Raw genomic sequence first — 13,426 nt, forward strand, 5'->3', positions numbered from 1 at the left:
ATAATAAACTATATTAAATCTTTACTCTATTCTTATTTTCATTTAATGGCAATATTTTTATATAATTATAAATAACTAAAGTTTAACCCAAAAATAATATAACTTTATTGTCTCTTTCTTATAATGTTGCTAAAAATTAGTCAGTTTAAGTTATTAAAAATATCATGAACAAAAAGTTTTCAAGTTGTTTTATGGTGTATCAAGTAATTCTTGTAATATTTTTAATGCTTAATATGTATAATTATAGCCTAAATTTTAAATTCAAATATTTGATGTATAAACAATTAGGTAATACAAATATTTTAATGAAACAATGAATCTAAACTTTTTAAAAGCTTCATTAAATTGTATAATCTAGTTTCTATCAACTATATTAATTTAATAATTCAATATATTTTGAATTTGAAACATAATTTGTAAACTGTTAATAATGTTATGGATGTAATAAGTATTAAAAAAACTATTTATAAACAATGTGAAATTTAATGGTTTTTATTAGGGACAAAGGATACTTTACAAAACAAACATGAAATTAAAAATTCATTTATGAGTTTGTAGAGTTTTTTGCCTACTGAAAATGATGTAATATATTTTGCCATTTACTTTAGCTATTTTAAAAATTTTAAATATCACTTTGTATTTTCTGCAGTTCAATAAAATGTCATGTTTCATTTAATTTGGTCCAATTCTTGTTAAACTTATTGTTTTATATAATAAATATTTAAATTTGAAGTTTGGTATCTATAAAATTGTTACAATATATTTTTATTCATATATCTGTATAATATTATCTATAACTATTTCAAAATTTTTATAAAAAATTTACATGTCTCCCAAAGTGAAAAACTGTTTAATACTATTTCTAATTGTGTCAAGGTGACTTTAGAGTGGCGCATGCGTATATTTTTCAAACAGACGCCAAAGTGGCAGAACTTAAAACTAATTTTAAAAGTCATCCATTTATATAACAAATTACAATATTTTTATATAATAAAACGAGGTTCAAAAGGTTTGTATCATATCATATATCTAAATTTTGGAAGTAATTTATGATAGTGCTGAGAATTTGTTCAATTTAAGTTACTAAAAGTATAATTAATAAATATTTTCTTGTTTTATACTTTCACATGTAGTTCTAATAATGTTTTCAGTGTTTAAAACGTTTAATTATAACTTGAATTTTGAATTCAACTAGTTGATGTATAAATAATGAATATAAAAATTGTAGTGGAACAATGTATATAAACTTTTCAAAAGCTTCATTAAATTGTGTAATTTAGTTTCTATCAACAATATTAATTTAATTAACAATATATTTAGAATTTGAAACATAATATGTAAACTGTTAACAATATTATGGATCCAATAAGTATTAAAAAAATCTATTTGAAATGTAATGGTTTTTATTTAGGGACAAAGAACACTTTGTACAAAATAAGCATGAAATTAAAAATTCATTTATAAGTTTAAAGAGTTCTTTGCTTACTGAGAATGATGTAATAAATTTGAAAAGCCATTTACTTTAGCTATTTTATAAATTTTAAATATCACTTTGTATTTTTTGCAGCTCAATAAAATGCCAAGTTAAATCTAATTTTTACCCAATTCTTCTTAATCTTATTTATTTACATAATAAATATTTAAATTTCAATTCAAACAATGTTTAATTTTAAGTGTTAATTATACGTATAACAAACAATTTATTAATTATAAATGTCCAAGTCTCCCCAAGTGAAAAACAGTATGACATTATTTTTTAATTGGACCCCAATTATCTCAAGGTGACTTTAAAGTAACGCATGCGCCATATTTTTCAAACATACGCCAAAGTGGAAGAACTTAAAACTAATTTTAATAATCACATCTATTTTCATAGTTAAAAAGTCTGAGATGTGTTAATTTTAAACTTTAAAACCTTTCTAAACCAAAACCCAAAAAATTTAAGTATAAAATATTTGAAGTATCGTTAAAATAATATGATTATATTATATTTTTATTAATATGTCTATGTATCAATTTTAATTTTTAATTATAACTATTACAAACATTTTATAAACATGAAAACGGTGTGACATTTTTAGTTGGGCACCAATTATTTCAAGGTGACTTTAAAGTACCGCATGCGCCATATTTTCCAAACAGATGCCAAAGTGGATGAACCGAGAACTAATTTTAATAATCATTGTTTTTTAAAATAGATTAACATACATACAGTATTTTTTATAGTTATAAAAGGTTCCTAAACCAAAATACACAAAGTTGAAGGTCACAAAAACAAAAAATCAGGCCAACCACCAAAAAATAATGAAGACCATAACTATAACAAAACCACTTACAGTTAATAGAAGTGGAAACGTCAGTTATTGGACCGAATGGCGAAGCGTAATCGTCGAAGGGACAGTGTTTAATTGACAGCCGTAACGTAACGGAGACGTAATTCGGGTTTAATGCGGACAAGAGGGGGTGAATATCCGTCGAAATAAATAACCGGTAATTTTGCGAACGAAGGTTGGCCTAAAGGACCGGTGCAAATAGAAAACTAAGAGCTCCATAACTTCTGCTTAAGGGCATTAGCGCTGATCTAACCGACAATCTCGACTAATACCTGAGAACCGTTCACATATATATCACTTACATCGACTGCGCCTCTTTGCCCACATATTTTACCACGGTTTTTGACGAGGAAGTGAAGAAAACCGTAAAGCATTCAAGTCCGTCTCTGGCGCCTCATCAAAATAATTACGGTAAACAGTTTAACCACATTTTCTACTTTACAACTAAGGGCGACAGCGGCAATATATTAAAACCGAAAAACCGTGTCGGCCGCAGCCGATAACTTAAATAAGTCGGAAGGCGATGTCCCAGATCGGGGAACTGATCCGGGTGCCGGACTCCGTCCGGCAACTCATCAGAGAAAAGTTGAACGTCGACCAGGAGGAGATCGACGAGAACATCAAAGTCCTGAGGGAGTGGATGGAGAAGACGCCTCATCTACCGTATGAAAAATGTGAGTTTTTTTTATTATTTGGTAACTTGAACCTGACCTCCACCTGCACAAATACCAATTAGTCGTCGTTATCAAATTACACCCATTTTTTATTTATTTATTGAGTTAATTGTGTAAATTTACACAATTATAAAATATCCACTTTAACCTAGACATCGAATGTTTTTTCTACATGACAATGACTTTATTATTATTGTAATTAACGTATTGACGTGTTTGTATTTTATGCACAACAATAATAATATTAACATTATTATCGGCTTATTGAATTTGACGTGTGGGAGTATCACAAGGACACGTTAATTAATTTGCCTATTAATTTACTAATTAATTAATTAATTGCAGCCAACCAACGACTGGAATATTTCCTGTTGCACCACAAAATGAGCCTGGAAAAGACCAAGTTCGCCCTGGAGGGCTACTACACCGCCCGCAGCGTCCTGTCGGACTTCTTCGACAAGCTGGTGCCACACACCCTAGACTTCCAACGTGCCAAGACTTACACGTAAGGAAAACCACCTGAGGTTCCTCAAAAGGACTTTGTTTTTGCAGTTGCGTGGTGGTTATGCCTGAGCTAACCAATGACAACTCCAGGATAACGATTCACAGGCTCACCAACTTCGACAGCGACATGTTCGACCCAATGGAGGCTCTAATAATGTTGCTGATGATCACAGAGATTCGCTTCTGCGAAGACTACAACTCCAAAGAGGTTGTGGTCATTGATCTGTTGGGCTACAACTTGAAACACTTGGTTAAGTTCACCCCCAAGGTTATCAGAAAAATTAGGTACATCTTAACTGTAAGAACGTAAACATTAAATCCAAATTGTTTAAAGGTAAAACTGAGCCGGTTGCAGAAAACTTTAAACTACGAGGTGCGCGACATCCACATAATAAACGTGCCGGTTTTCGTCGACAAAATCCTTCCGGTCTTCCGGGGCATAATCCCCGGTAAAATTTACAAAAAGGTCCACGTCCATTCGTCCATGGAACACTTCCATCAGCACGTCTCGCCGGATTATCTGCCGAAGGATTACGGCGGCTACCAGAAATGTTTGATTGAACTCTACAGTAACTTTGTGTTGGTACCAACATCAAATAATATTTACTTAGTCCATTTTCAGATAAGTGGTGCGAGGAGCTGCAGTTTTGGGAACCGTTCTTCGCCGAACATATGTACATTAAGTCCGACGAGAAGAAGAGGGTCGGCAGGAACCATGAGTTCGAGATTTTTGGTACCGGATCTGAAGGTTCGTTTAAGAAGATTAATATTACTTTGTAGCAGATTCTTAGTCCAATAAATTTTGTTCTGGTAGAGATGAATTTGTGTTTTATTTTTTACTACAGAATAGTACCAAGAGTACTTCTTACTTTTTGGAAAATTCTCATTAAATTTTATTTTTAATAATGAATATTTATAATGTTTTTGAAGATTAGTATAAAAAGTTCGACGAAAAGAGCAGAATTGACAAGAACCACAAGTTCGAGTCTTTCAGTACCGGATCTAGAAGTTTGTTTAAGAAGATTAATATTCCTTTGCTGCATATTTTTTGTGAAATAAATGGTATTTTGGTGAAGATGAATTTCTGTTGTCTTTAATTTTTGTTACATAATGGTACCCAAACATAGATCACATACAAATATTAAAAGTACTTCTTACTTTTTAAAAAATTCTCAATTAAATTTATTATTAATAATAAATATTTATAATGTTTTTGAAGATTAGTTTCATCAAAGACCGACGAGAGGAAGAGAATTGACAAGAACCATAAGTTCGAGTCTTTCAGTACCAGATCTGGAAGTTCATTTGAGAAGATTAATATTCCTTTATAACATATTTTTAATATAATAAATGTTATTTTGGTAGTGAAGAATTTCTGTTGTCTTTAATTTTTGTTACAAAACAGTACCCAAACATGGATCACATACGAATAATAAAAGTACTTCTTACTTTTTGAAAAATTCTCAACTAAATTTATTATTAATAATAAATACTTATAATGTTTTTGAAGACTAGTTTTATCAAAGAACGACGAAAAGAAGGGATTTGACCAAAACCATAAGTTTGAGTCATTCAGTACCGGATCTGGAAGTTCATTTAAGGAGATTAATATTCCTTTGTAACATATTTTTAGTTCAATAAATGTTATTTTGGCAGAGATGAATTTCTGTTGTCTTTAATTTTTGTTACAAAACAGTACCCAAACATGGAACACATACAAATATCAAAAGTACTTCTTACTTTTTTAAAATTTCTCACTTAAATTTAATATTGATAATAAATATTTATAATGTTTTTGACAATTAGTTTAATCAAAATTAGACGAATAGAAAAAAATTGACAAGAACTACAAGTTCGAGTCTTTCAGTACCGGATCTATAAATTCATTTAAGAAGATTAATATTTCTTTATAGCATATTTTTAATGTAATTAATGTTATTTTGATAGAGATGAATTTCTGTTGTCTTTAATTTTCATTACAAAACAGTACTCAAACAATGATGATCATAGATAACATACAAATATTAAAAGTACTTCTTACTTTTTGAAAAATTCTCAATTAAATTTATTATTAATAATAAATATTTATAATGTTTTTGAAGATTAGTTTAAACAGAGTACGATGAGAAAAAGAGAATTGTCAAGAACCACAAGTCGAGTCTTTCAGTACCGGATCTGGAAGTCCATTTAAGAAGATTAATATTCCTTTGTAGCATATTTTTAATGCAATAAATGTTATTTTGTTAGAGATGAATTTCTGTTGTCTTTAATTTTCATTACAAAACAATACTCAAACAATGATAATAATGGATCACATAAAATTATCAAGAGTACCACTTACTCTGTGTAAAAGTGCCAATTAAATTTATTATTAATAATAAATATTTATAATGTTTTTGAAGATTAATTTAAACAATGTCCGACGAAAAGAAGAGAATTGACAAAAACCACAAGTTTGGGATTTTTGGTACCGGATCTGAAAGTTCATTTAAATTAATATTTCTTTGAAGATTCATAATAATAAATGTTTTAAATATTTTGACAATTATATTAAACATTAGCATTAAGTATCACTTGTAATAATTTTTTTTTAATTGTTATAAAATTAATGAAATAAATTAATTTAATTTCTTAATTATAGTAACATATTTTTCAATTACAAAGTTTCTATCAATTTGGCAAATTTTACTAAATTACTGTTTTTAATTGTTGCTGTAATTGCATAAAACAAATAAAAAACAACTTACAACATGACGTGCAAGATACAAGACTGACGGCACGAAAAAAAAACTAATTGAAAATCGTTCTTATCAAATTATCGTTTTTTAAAATTTTCGAGAAAATTCACTTGAAAACAAACCATAGTACAACGATTATTTAGTTATTTATAAGTACAATAACAATTATTTGTATTGTGTTTCTTTGTAAACATTAACGACGCCCGTGTGTCACACATTTTTTAAAAAACCGATTAATTAACTCGTCCTTCACATTCGGCGATCAATTAAACAACCGATTCCATATAACATGCTATCCACACCAAAGACGAGTCACTTTTAAGTCAACCAGAGTCAAGTGAACGAACCACGATGTCCAAACTATCGAAATTGCTGAAAGTCACGGAGGAGGAGAAGATCGGCATCCTCAGGGAGCTGAACGTGACCGAAGAGAATTTCGAGGAAGACGTGAAAAGACTGCAGGAATGGATAGCGACCAGTCCACATCTGCCCAAAGGAGACGGTCAGTTGTGTTGTTAATCATTTTTATTTGTCGTAACGTGAGGGGGTTGATTGCAGCGGTGCACAAGGTAAAGATGAGCCTCCTCAACTCGAAGATGAGCCTGGAGAAGGCCAAGAAATGTCTGGAGGGCTACTACAAGATGAGGACACTCTACGCTGACTTTTTCGACCGGCTGTTACCGGAAAGTGAATACTTTACTAAAGGAAAAAAATACTCGTAAGCTGCCACCTCATTTTTTTCCTCACAAGCTTCGTAAAATCAGCTTTTTTGTTACAGAAAACTGGCGGTGATGCCCAAGTTAACACCGGATCTGTGCAGGGTTACAATCAGTAAGATCAACGATGTTGATGGCGAGGCTGAGGATGGGTTATGGTACTACGTCCCCGGTTTGATGGTTGGAGAAATTAGGATCTTACATGATTATTTCCTTTCCAATATTTTGATTTTCGACATGGAGCTGTACAATATGAAAAATCTGCTCAAGTTTACGCCCTCCATCAACAAAAAGCTCGTCAATATTTTAGTAGGTTCTTCCGTACTCTTGTTTCCAAAATGTTACTATAAATGTTTTGCTTTTAGACTCTGGTAAACCTAAGAATAAAAGCAATTCACTTCGTGAATTGTCCTCCAATAATAGACAGAATTATGGCCCTAACAAAAGCACTTCTTCCCGCCAAAATTGTGGACAAAGTAGGTACCATCAAAGCCTTCAATTGTATTTGTTAATTTTATGATTTTCTGCCACCAGTTCCACTTCCATTCCAACCTGGAGTCGCTGAAGGAGTTCGTACCAGCCGAGTGTCTTCCCAAAGATTACGGCGGTACTGAACCAACTTTGGACGAACTTTATGGTACTGTTCATGTCAATATTAGTAACTTTGATAATTATTCTGATATTTCCAGATGAGTGGTGTCGAGAAATCGAGGTGAACAGCAACCTGTTCAACGAAGTGGTGAAGTACAAATCTACGGAACTCATCACTACCCCAATCATGGAGACCTATGGTATTGGAACAGAAGGATCTTTCAAAAAGCTCGCCATCGATTAATCCTTCACGAACTTATTGTGATCCGATATGAATGTAGTAATTTATTCACTTAATATAAATAAAACAAGTTGATTAATACGTTAACACTTAGTTTAAATTAGCATCTTTCATCCTCTAATTTGGAGCCGTGTTTCGTGTTCCAAAAGCTCGTAAAAAGCCGGCGATTCCGTGCCAGATCCACGTCCGGCATAATTCCTCCTTACTCCCCCACAAATCTCGCCAAATTATCAAAAACTTAAAAACATCTTTCGTCCAATATGATTCACGGTCCGTTTCAATTTACCGCAGACTGTCTCTGTGTTTATTTTTGTTGCGGACGAAGAAAAAATAAATAAGCGGAACTGGAGAAGGGAATTGGGTTAATGTTGTTTAGTGCTTTTATCCCCGGAAAACCGTTCGATTTATTAATATTACGTGCGGGGTCGGACCCAATCAACTATCTCAGTTTCGCCGACAATAAAATACTTTTACTCCCAACACGTACCAATTTATAAAATGACAAAAATGAATAAAATTATGTTTGCAGGTTAGACCTGCGCACAAACCGACGCGCAACAACCACGTCATCTACATTCACAACACAACATTGTATCAAAACAGTTTTTAAAAAGGAATGATTTATTTGTTGTTAATTAATCGGAAGTGGGCATATAAACCCCGAAACGATGAGGACTTTTATGGGGTCGCTTTTTACGTGGAAGTAGTTAAAAATGCTTTACCGTCCCGCTTAATTTATTGCCACTACGCCATTTTTAACGTTTTTTTTATCGCTGTTAAGATCTATTAGTGCTTTAAATTGCTGGTTTAATATTCCCCTTGTTACAAAATAATTACTTAAGTATCGTTTTATTGTTAGGTCGTTAAAATTGAGATGTATACTGTGAAGTGGCAGGAAGTTGTTGAAAGCTTTTCTTATGTACTCAGTTTAACATAATTTGGTGAGTAAATCATGATTATTTTTTGAAGGATATTTGACGGTGACTTTATATTTTATTTTAGTACTCTTTAAAATCTAGTTTTCCAACAAGATAGTGTCCTAACTGACCATTTACTTCATTTTTGTGTTCTATTTTCTCAGAACCGGATTTAACATCGATTAAACACATGTAGGACGTCATAGATAAGAGGCTTTAGCCTCCAGAGTCTGTGAAGAAGCTCCAGCATCAAGTTGAGGAGACTTGGAAAGTGGTACCACCTCATTACATCAACACCAAGACGAGTTAATGAGTGACTGAACCATCGTCATCATTGATTCTGATTAACTATCTCTGTATTCTATTTTCTGTGACCCAGAACCGGACTTACCACCAATTGAACACATATAGGACATTATAGAAAATAGACTTCAACTTCCAGAGTCTTTGGAGAAGCTCCAGTAGCAAGTTAAGGAGGGTTAGAAAGTGGTACCACAAACGAAATTGACCACATCATTACATCAACACCAAAGCGAGTTAATGAGTGACTGAACCATCGTCATCGTTGATACTAATTAATTATTTATAGTACCTTTGTATTGTATTTTCTGTGACCCAGAACCGGACTTACCACTAATTGTACACATATAGGACATCATAGAAAAGAGATTTCAACTTCCAGAGTCTTTGGAGTAGCTCCAGTAGCAAGTTGAGGAGGCTTGGAAAGTGGTACCACAAATGAAAATGACCACATCATTACATCAACACCAAGGCGAGTTAATGAGTGACTGAACCATCGTCGTCATTGATACTAATTAACTAATTTATAGTACCTTTGTATTCTATTTTCTGTGACCCAGAACCGGACTTACCATCAATTGAACACATATAGGACATCATAGAAAATAGACTTCAACTTCCAGAGTCCTTGGAGAAGTTCCAGTAGCAAGTTAAGGGGGCTTGGAAAGTGGTACCATAAACGAAATTAACCACCTCATTACATCAACACCAAGGCGAGTTAATGAGTGACTGAACCATCGTCGTCTTGATACTAATTAACTATTTACAGCATCTTTGTGTTCTATTTTCTGTGACCCATAACCAAACTTGTCACCAATTGAACACATATAGGTCATCATAGAAAAGAGATTTCAACTTCCAGAGTCTTTGGAGTAGCTCCAGTAGCAAGTTGAGGAGGCTTGGAAAGTGGTACCACAAATGAAAATGACCACATCATTACATCAACACCAAGGCGAGTTAATGAGTGACTGAACCATCGTCATCATTGATACTAATTAACATTTACAGCATCTTTGTGTTCCATTTTCTTTGACCCAGGTTATGAGTAAATTTTTCAACGTAAAACGTTCCTTTGTCCATTAATTACCCGAACTGCACAAGATTGGTATTAAATCGTTCCAAAGTAAAATTGCATTATTAATAACAAAATTACAGTTTATTGTGTGTGTTCTTAACTACACGAAAGTTTTTACCGGCCATGAAAGTTGCAGGAAACAAGCTTCGGCAACTTTCGAACAAGCCAAGTTTAAACAAAATGGTTAGCTCCACATTTGTGTATGCCAAGAATAAAACTTTAACACACATCGTTAAGAAAACATACAAAAGTTCAGTCATAGACAACAATAATGATCTCGGACGGAATTTACGTTTTAATCCGGGTTTACGATAATTGAATGCCCGTTCCTGCGGGGCAAGTTTATTTAAATGGAATGTTCAACAGAAAATTGCATCTTGTTTTTTGGGTGCAAATATTTTTACGTGTTTATACGAAACGCTCATAACTATTAATTAATTAGCGGTCGGAATCGTGTACAACGACGGTTTGTAATTAATGTTCCTGGTTAAGGTTAAACGATTGATAATGGTGCGTTTCGTTTAATGTTTTTTTTATCAATTCCGGTTGTGAGTCAGGAATTAAGCTATAAATTGCAAATATTTAATTTAGATGGGCAGTTGTGAGCAGTAAAAATGGAAGGTTCGGTGTATGTGGAGACCTTATCCAAAGATCTTTTCAATGTGGTTCTGAAGAAACACGAGATGGACTCCAAAACCGTCGAGAGGGACATAGACACAATTTTGGAGTGGTTCGAGACTCGGCCACATCTTCCCAGGAAGTTTGGTAAGACTAAAACCTACAGGAAACAGTTCAAAACCCACGAATTTTAGGGAGGAGGGTGATCTTTTCATACCTGCTAGTCTCCAAAGGGTCAGTCGAAAGTGCCAAACAAAAAATCGATAGTTACTTCACAGTCAGGAGCAAGTTCAAGGACATTTTTGGGCACTCAAATCCCAAGGACGAGAAGATGTTGACGTTTGAAAAAAATGTGTAGGTGTCAATAAAAAACTATACAACATCCTCTAAAAAGCTAAATTTAGAAGACATCTCCCATAACTTAGCTAATCTTCAGGTGTTGTGTTCCATTACCAAAAATCAACAAGGACCTGGCCAGAGTGATGATACTCAAAGTCCAAGCCAGGTGCGACGTCTTCGACCCAGTTGCAGCCTTTGGATACATCTACAACGTGGTTGACTTAAGACTAAGGGAAGACTTTTGTAAGGGGGACCACTTGATCTACGACACCACCCACATCAAACCTCAACACTTGGCCAATTGCAGTCCATTGTTCATTAAAAGGATGGTGGAAATTGTTGAGAAGACCTTGAAGATGAGTGTCAATGGTCTACATATTGTTAATGCTCCAGCTTTTGTTGTAAACTTCTTTAACATGGTCAAACCTTTTTTGAAACCCAAAGTTGGCAACAGAGTAAGGTTTAAAACGTTGTTAAATTAGTGGAATTAATCAAAGTGGTTGTAGATTGTCTTCCACAAGACTTTGGAGTCATTGTATGACTACATTGATAGAGATATCCTGCCTGTGGAGTATGGAGGCAACGAAGTTAGTTTAGACGAGTTGCAAAGTAGGTTCCTGTTGTACTTTTTGTTAGTAAAACTAATGCTTTGATTGCAGAAAAGCTGCACAAAGCCTTCGACCATTACCAGGACTATTACGACGACAGAGATTTATGGGAGGTTAACGAGGAGCTGCGACCGGAGAAGATAATCAACGACGACTTCTACGGCTATCAAGGAAACTTCAAGAAACTGGACGTCGATTAATCCAATCAAACTTTCACTCTCTTTTGACATTGTGTTCGTTTCAATAAATAAGGCAAACCAATACAACAAAGCCGTTATTTGTTTGATAAAGTTCCGCCACCTTGAAATCCATCAGAACGGGAAATCAACCAAAAAAAAAATAAAAAGAAATTTCCCTGCATTAATTCATCCGCGAGTGCGACTTACAAAAACTACTTAGCCTTAATGAATAAGTTCCCGTGGCATTTTTGTTTATCCGACGGAAAAACTCCGACGAAACTTTTCTGTCGGTTTCGCGGGAAAGTTGTGTTTGCTGAAATAAAATCGGACGTGGGAGTTGTTCGATAAAGTTTCGCCGATTTTTAAAACATTCCCCACATTATCTCGTAATGAATGATAACGTTGGCATTCCCTTCGGACCCCACATCATCTAGACTGTCGATTGTTTTATTCATCTTTTTTTTGCGGGGTGGGGGATTTTATAAATTGTTTCATTCTGAGCTTATCATCAATAACTTCAAACGTCACATGAAAAGCAACGTCATAAGATGCGCGTCATCGTGGTCGTGTTCGTCACGGTCGTTGTGTTAAACTGCGACAACTTGCCGAGCCAAGGAAGTGGAGGCTTCCATAGTTTGGGTAACTACAATCATCTGTCATGGAGACGCTCCCGCTTCGGAAAGGCTCGAACTTGCCGCCAAGAAATTATGACGTCGGGCATGCGCAAACGATACTCAAAGGTCGCCATCATCCGTAGACGTGTGTTACTACTGGATGAAAGCACTAACATTTTATATATACCTTGGAAGAGCGGAGGGAATGGTAAGAAGATGATATTCAAACCGGCTCCTCTGCAGCCTTATTCTAGAATCACAACAACGACACCTTATAATTCTTATGACAATGAGGAAGCGAAGCTGATCAAACAAGTATTGGAAAGGCAGAAGGTGTACGATTACGAAGTAAGGAAGACCAAAACCGGAATTGGAAGCAACTACAACGAGTTATGCCTTCTGATTTTGATAATGATTTATTTTGCTTTGTATGCAATTAAGGTCTCATAAAATTATGAAGAAGTCTTGAGTATTATAATAAATTTTAGTTAATTTATTTGTGTTAATTTTGTTATTGTTTGTATATTACTATACCCACCAATTTTTTTTTAAAAAATTGAATCAAAAACAATTGGCACACTTTTATGTATAAATGAAATATTACGTCAAAGTGAAGAAGCCATAACCTTAAAGTACACACGTCAGAAGATGCATGGTACTTTTATTGTAGTCGTTGCAGTTGTAATGAACTCTTTCTTCAACAATCAGCAACGTAGTGGAAGAAGAAAGTACCTCAAAGCATACAAACTACAAGTGCGTTAAAAATGCATGGTACCTTTGTCGTACTTATGGCACTTCTATTGAACTCCTTTTCTCTTCCAAGCAAAGAAGATTACTGTCAAGTAAGTTGTCCAGGTACGACCAAACACACTGTGTGTACACGCGACTCCTGCAAACCAGTTCAGTACTGCCGTCAGGAACTCATCACTCCCGACATACGCAACGAGATAATAAAGCTCCACAACACCTTGCGCAACAA

The 13,426-nt window shown here is 34.0% G+C and overlaps 2 protein-coding genes and 1 long non-coding RNA gene across 3 annotated transcripts; all 3 read left to right on the forward strand.

Moving 5' to 3' along the window:
* The first annotated feature begins 2,841 nt into the window (after positions 1-2,841).
* LOC109603031 (uncharacterized) lies at positions 2,842-7,884 on the forward strand. The gene is made up of 11 exons (XM_049969121.1): positions 2,842-3,007; positions 3,353-3,512; positions 3,560-3,809; positions 3,867-4,080; positions 4,134-4,287; positions 6,537-6,751; positions 6,808-6,967; positions 7,028-7,274; positions 7,331-7,441; positions 7,500-7,602; positions 7,655-7,884. The coding sequence occupies exons 1-11, from the start codon at positions 2,857-2,859 to the stop codon at positions 7,798-7,800; spliced, it is 1,911 nt and encodes a 636-aa protein (XP_049825078.1). The 5' UTR covers positions 2,842-2,856; the 3' UTR covers positions 7,801-7,884.
* A 693-nt stretch (positions 7,885-8,577) lies between these two features.
* Positions 8,578-9,324, forward strand: LOC126265790 (uncharacterized). The gene is made up of 3 exons (XR_007548252.1): positions 8,578-8,738; positions 8,800-9,250; positions 9,304-9,324. It is a non-coding gene; the product is annotated as an uncharacterized LOC126265790 (long non-coding RNA).
* A 1,348-nt stretch (positions 9,325-10,672) lies between these two features.
* On the forward strand, positions 10,673-12,943 carry LOC109603025 (alpha-tocopherol transfer protein-like). The gene is made up of 5 exons (XM_049968427.1): positions 10,673-10,854; positions 10,902-11,061; positions 11,144-11,501; positions 11,553-11,655; positions 11,706-12,943. Exons 1-5 carry the CDS (start codon positions 10,704-10,706, stop codon positions 11,852-11,854), a joined length of 921 nt encoding a protein of 306 aa, XP_049824384.1. The 5' UTR covers positions 10,673-10,703; the 3' UTR covers positions 11,855-12,943.
* The last annotated feature ends 483 nt before the right edge of the window (positions 12,944-13,426 follow it).

The sequence above is a fragment of the Aethina tumida genome, chromosome 6 (genome assembly GCF_024364675.1).
Source record: "Aethina tumida isolate Nest 87 chromosome 6, icAetTumi1.1, whole genome shotgun sequence".
NCBI classification, from domain to species: Eukaryota; Metazoa; Arthropoda; class Insecta; order Coleoptera; family Nitidulidae; genus Aethina; species Aethina tumida.

Bases quoted from the DNA above. Each gene is read 5' to 3' on its own strand.
- LOC109603031 (XM_049969121.1), top strand. From the start codon at position 2,857: ATGTCCCAGATCGGGGAACTGATCCGGGTGCCGGACTCCGTCCGGCAA. The intron at 3,513-3,559 runs GTAAGGAAAACC...TTGTTTTTGCAG, and splicing joins CAACGTGCCAAGACTTACAC to TTGCGTGGTGGTTATGCCTG. The intron at 4,081-4,133 runs GTAACTTTGTGT...GTCCATTTTCAG, and splicing joins ATGTTTGATTGAACTCTACA to ATAAGTGGTGCGAGGAGCTG.
- LOC109603025 (XM_049968427.1), top strand. From the start codon at position 10,704: ATGGAAGGTTCGGTGTATGTGGAGACCTTATCCAAAGATCTTTTCAAT. The intron at 11,502-11,552 runs GTAAGGTTTAAA...AAGTGGTTGTAG, and splicing joins AACCCAAAGTTGGCAACAGA to ATTGTCTTCCACAAGACTTT. The intron at 11,656-11,705 runs GTAGGTTCCTGT...CTTTGATTGCAG, and splicing joins TAGTTTAGACGAGTTGCAAA to AAAAGCTGCACAAAGCCTTC.